Here is a 5,554-nt window from a genome sequence, read left to right as displayed (position 1 = left end):
TGTTGTTGTCCAATCTAATTACACCCAACTAGCAACTCGTGTAATAAGAAGGATTTTGTGGAAAATTATTATTATATTTATTATATTTCAAGGAATTGTACCCGAATATTGGATTTAAAATTTTTATTTATATGAATAATGACTTTTTAAACTTATTTCCCAAATTATCTGATTTCAACCTTTGGAATCCTCATAGGATCGATCAACTTCACACGTTAGTAAAGCTTGTCTATATAGCGCCATGTCAGCCCATCCTTTAAAACCTAAAATTCCTCATTTCCCCATTGTCTTTCCTCTTTCCTTAATGGACATGCTGATCTGGCGCCATTTGGACAAACTTTGTTGACATGGGAAAATGTGAAAATCTAAAGAAGAAAAGATTAAAGGAAAACTACAAAAATAATAAAATTTAAAATACAAAAAGGAAAATAAGGAAAAAAAATAAAATAAAAATTAGATAATAATAAAAAAATGAACTTAGAGAAAAATAATAATGGGAGAAAAAGTAATTAGTCATTATAATAAAAAAATAAAAAAACTAAAAAAATTAATTGAATCGATTAATAGTGAAATAATTATTTAATTATATAAATATATTAATTAGTTAATTAAGTAAGTCCTGCATGTTTGATTAAATAGTTGATTACTTATATAATTCAATATGTCAATTGGCTACCACAAATCGTCATGGAATTGATCATTTTCTTACCAAATCAGTAATTATTCAATCAGTAAATGTATTAAATACAAAATAATCAACTAGTATTAGTTGCAGTCAAATAGTAAATTATTCTGGTTCTTCATACCAACTCCATTGGAATGTGTTCAACTTTATATTTAAAATGAGTTCAATTAATTAAATAATTAAGTAATTACTACCTATTCAATTAAATAATTGATTAATTATTACATTAAATAGGTCAATTGGCCAATTTACTACCACAAATCATGGGTTTTTAATTATTATCTTACCTAATCAATAATTATTTAATTAGTAAATATATTATTTTAATTAACTAGTATTAGCTATCATCAAATAGTATGTCATTGTGGTTCTTACAGACTCCATTAATCCTACAAACCAAATTAATTAGTTAGTTATGTAATAAGAATATGTTCACTTAATTAGATGATTAAGTAATTACTACCTACGTATTCGATTAAATAATTGATTAGTTATTACACTAAATAAGTAAATTGGTTTGTTACTTAACGCAAATAATCAAGTAATTATTTAATTAATAAATACATTAATTACCAATTAATTAACTAGTATTAGCTACCATCAATTAGTATGTCATTCTGGTTCTTCGCATTGACTCCATTAATCCTACTAAATAAATTAATTGAATCGATTAATTAGTTAATTATATCACTAAAATGTGTTTAATTAATAAGATAAGTAAGTTATTACTACTTGTTCTATTAAATAATTGAGTAGTTATTACATTAAATAGGTCACTTGGCCGATTAATTAGCACAAATCATCGGTATTTAATTATTTCTTACTTAATTAGTAATTAATTGATTAGAAAATACATAATGTCAATAATTAATTGGTATTATCAATGATCAAAATAGTTATGTATTACATTAAATGGGTTATTTAATTAATCCCGACTCAACCCTTGCCCCAAGCGTGGGTGTGGATGTAGGTGAGGTGCGTGGGTGAGCCCCATGGGCAAGGCTTGTATGCAAGTGATTGGCGTGCGTGCATTCAAGCGGTAGAGGATGGCTATCAGTTTCTTTGTATCATTTAAAATTTAAAATTTTAACTTGGATCAATTCAAATGCTCTTGAATTAGACTTTAAGAGCTTATTTAGTCATTTGTGATAATGCCAAGTTTGAATTTAAATAAAGGGGTAAACCTCATACTTAGGTGGGAAGATCATATTGATCCATGTAAGATGAAGGGATAAGGATTGTTATCCCTAGTTTGCATATAAGTAGGCTTTGTAACCACAAGTGTAAACCATCTTCATTTTGTGGAAAGAAGTTTCCCTTATTTCAAAGCTCTTGTTTTTTTTTTTTTAAGTTTCCCTTATTTTCAAAGCCCTTTGTTTTGTTCTTTTTTATGTTATTTTCAAAGCTCTTTTTTTTTGTTCTTTTAAAGTTTTTGAGAGGCTAACTAGCCTTCTTTCATTAGAGTAAGTTAGGCCATATGTTGGGATTCTAAGAGTGTCCTTGAGGTAAGATTGTTTTGCTCGAAGGCCATATGAATATGATACTGCAAGTAACTCCAACTAATTTTCTGGTTAAATTCCACGGTACATTCCCCCTTTCTCCATGGTATATCTCCATTGTATTTAATTTGTTATTAAAATTCTAGTAATTTTTTTGGGTCAATTTTTTAGTCAAACTCCACTGGTCAACATTTTTAGTCAATTTTGTGCTCCATTGCTTAGTTACTATTCTAGTTAATTTTTTTGTTATCATTCTATCTCTTTTGTCCCCTTCTTGGTGTTAAACAATTGTCGCTTTTGCTAGTCCTCTAGAAATTCTAGAATTTTGGTGTAGGTAATGAAACTTCTTGTAATTTTTTAATTTTATATATTTTTTTATCACTTCAGAGCATTTCATATACTTCAACTACCTGCATAGAACAAGAGTGCACCCAACAGTCAGAGTGAGTTAAGTGTTTTTATTGACCGAAGTAGTATATTTTTATGAGCTACCATTAAAATAGTTATTACTCTTTCTTTTTTTTCATGCACTAAAATTGGGCTTGTCTGCCTTTGAAATTGAAAGGAGTCTTTTTTCAAGCATAAACCATTTTGAAAGGAATATGGAGTTTTATCGTTTGGCTAGATTGATGCTTTCTTGTCTCATATTTGCTATGTAAGATTTGGGCCTCTTTAAAAGGAAAGAGTCACTTAATAGGGAGAAGTAGAATGAGAAGTTCAAAAGAAGAGGTGTTGAGGAGTGCATTGAAAAATCCCACTAGTGGTGGTAGATTTTCTTATTTAGAAATAAAGAACATCTAAGTAAGGAGGGGATAGGAGATGAAAATTTATTTTCATGCGCAAGTTAGTAACTCCAATTTGAGGGGAGAGTTGAAGAAGAAAATATGGAAGAGTCTAATATGATTTTCAAGAATCAATTCCAATGCCCAATATATTTAATGACTCAAATAAAACAAATAGAAAATTAAACATAGTATAAAAATAAGATATCCAATTATAACTTCATAACATGAACTAAAAGCATGGTTCTCCTCATTTGTGCTAATGTAACTTATGACATCACCAGAGGATTTCATAAAGTACAACAAATTGAATAACCAGAAACATGTCAATACTTTATCAACTTGATTCTAATAATTTAATCTTATGAAAAAGAAATAGAACATGAGATGAAGAGCTGATATGAAAGAATCATATATGACCAACAAGGAGAAAATGTGATGACTTTGCTAATGAAAGAATCATATATGTCAGTGCTATGTCATAGAAGAAGATGACCAACAAAGAGCTGATATAGAGAGGGACAATGGGTAGAACCAAGAGAGATTGCCAAGTAGTTCATGAATAGGCTTGTTGAAAATCAATAAACATCGGGATCGGGCGATTCTTGTAGATGTAGGCAATTTACTACTATCTCACTTTGAAGCAAAGTAGTCGCTACAAAAAAATGAAACCCAAATGTAGTGCCCTTGATCACAACCCCTACATTGAGTGGAGAAAGGAGTTCACTTGCTAAAGCTAAAATGAGAATCTTTTGAAAATTTTCATTGAACAATTACCATTGTAGTTAGTATAAGAGTTCATTGTTGTGAAAATTTTCAATGAACAATTGCCATTGTTTCTCACTATTGAGGGGGCATATATAATAACATTCTAAACTGGCATATATAATAACATTTTAAAAATATTTTTGGCAGGAAAAAGGTAAGTCACTTGGGCAGTCGACCCGAATAGCAGGTCACCTCATCGTTGGCAAACTGCGTGTCCTCTTCCGTGAGTTGCGTTGCGTCTTGCGAGAGGGGGTGGAAACCGGAAAGTGGAAAAGTATAGAAAAGCCAACATTTTACTGGCACTCACTCCTGCTTCTTCCTCGCTTTTATCACAGTTTCCTCAAATTTCTTTTCGATTTCGCACAGTTGCCATGGTCAGATCTAAACTCGAGATGAAGTTAATCGGCAACGAAAGGACTTGCTGCAAGGTTTTCAAGAAGCGAGTCGAAGGGGTGAAGAAGAAGGGCCATCAATTGTCTCTGCTTTGCGGGATTGACGTCTTCTTCTTGTGTTCTCCTCCCGAAAGCGAGAAAGAATTCTCTCCTCATTCCTGGCCTCCAAATAAGGCTGAACTTCTTCGCATCCTCACAAGGTACCGTAATCGAAGCAATGAAGAAATACGTAAGCATCCAACCACTTTAAGAGCCAACTCGTGGAAAGAATCTCTGCGGAATTTGTCTTACAAGATTTCTGGCAAAAGGGAAGAAGCGAAACAGAGATTGGAATTTCCCAAGGAAATGGGACTGGTGTGCGAAGGAGCATCAGACAGAAAAATTGAGACACAACCCTCAGTTGATCACTCGCATAATCTGTGGCTAGTCAGTGAGATGGAGCCTCAACGAAGCAACAACGCTTATCTTCCGATTTCTTACATGAATCCGTTTCAGCAGTCTCAGACGGGGCTTGGTCTTCCTTCCGAAGAATTTTCTCAGTGGCTCCTACCCACATGCGATTAATTTGTCCCTTTCCAAAGGTGGATAAGAGCAGGGGTTATCCCCAAAATTTGCACTCATAGGACAGGTTTTACAGAAATTTTGTTAAGTAAAGGTTTTATAGAAGAATTCTAAGTTCTGTAAGTATAGCTTATTGGTTCATGATGTACAGTTGGCTAATGTATTGTTAACTCTTTCATATGTGAAATTCAATTGGATGCCACATCTCGTAGATCTTTTATTTTGACTGCAATATGAACAGATTTTTCAGTGTACAATGCACATGTGGTCTTTGTCTTCAAGATCAAATAATTGGTCTCTATGTTTCTGTTTTTAATGAAAGTGTACTGGTTGACTACTTGGCTTCCATGAAATAATGTTGATATTTTATATGTGGGTGCATGACTGTAGGGAACTGCCTTCCATCGCCCTCTTTGCTCTTGTTATCTCTCATGATCTAATTTGATTGCCAGATATGTAAATAAATTTCTTAGTACTTCAATAGTAAACGATTGGACTAATTACCGATTAAAGGGAATTTATCTACCAATAGAAAGAAAATTTTGATAAAAATAAAGCAATTTTTCTGTCATTTATGTTTTTTTTGTAGTGACAAATAGCCATATTCTTATACTCGGTCATGAATCACTCTAAATCCGACAAAAGAACAAAAGTGCATGCATACATATATTCAAGAAGATTATTATTAATCTATTTCCCATACTAATCAGGTCATTAATACAAGTCTTATTATTTACCCTTTTCACTGGAAAACTAGAAACAATAACTTCCCTCTTTATTCGCATGGGGGAAGCAGATTCCTATAGAGGGCACAAGAATTCACATGGAAATTATAACATGCTAGACACTGCAGTAACAACCAGATGC

The 5,554-nt window shown here is 32.2% G+C and overlaps 1 protein-coding gene across 1 annotated transcript; it reads left to right on the top strand.

Annotated features, from left to right (window-relative positions):
- Positions 1 to 4,105: 4,105 nt before the first annotated feature.
- On the top strand, positions 4,106 to 4,690 carry LOC137963250 (agamous-like MADS-box protein AGL86). The gene has a single exon (XM_068810412.1). It carries the CDS (start codon positions 4,106 to 4,108, stop codon positions 4,688 to 4,690), a length of 585 nt encoding a protein of 194 aa, XP_068666513.1.
- The last annotated feature ends 864 nt before the right edge of the window (positions 4,691 to 5,554 follow it).

This window comes from Aristolochia californica, unplaced genomic scaffold (assembly GCF_029961685.1).
Source record: "Aristolochia californica isolate CCGP_79_NKW_82.1479 unplaced genomic scaffold, dmAriCali1.0.hap1 SCAF_4, whole genome shotgun sequence".
Taxonomy (NCBI): Eukaryota; Viridiplantae; Streptophyta; class Magnoliopsida; order Piperales; family Aristolochiaceae; genus Aristolochia; species Aristolochia californica.
This window is presented reverse-complemented; position numbering and strand designations above follow the sequence as displayed.

Excerpts from the sequence above, each read along its gene's own strand:
- LOC137963250 (XM_068810412.1), top strand. The coding sequence starts at position 4,106 with ATGGTCAGATCTAAACTCGAGATGAAGTTAATCGGCAACGAAAGGACT.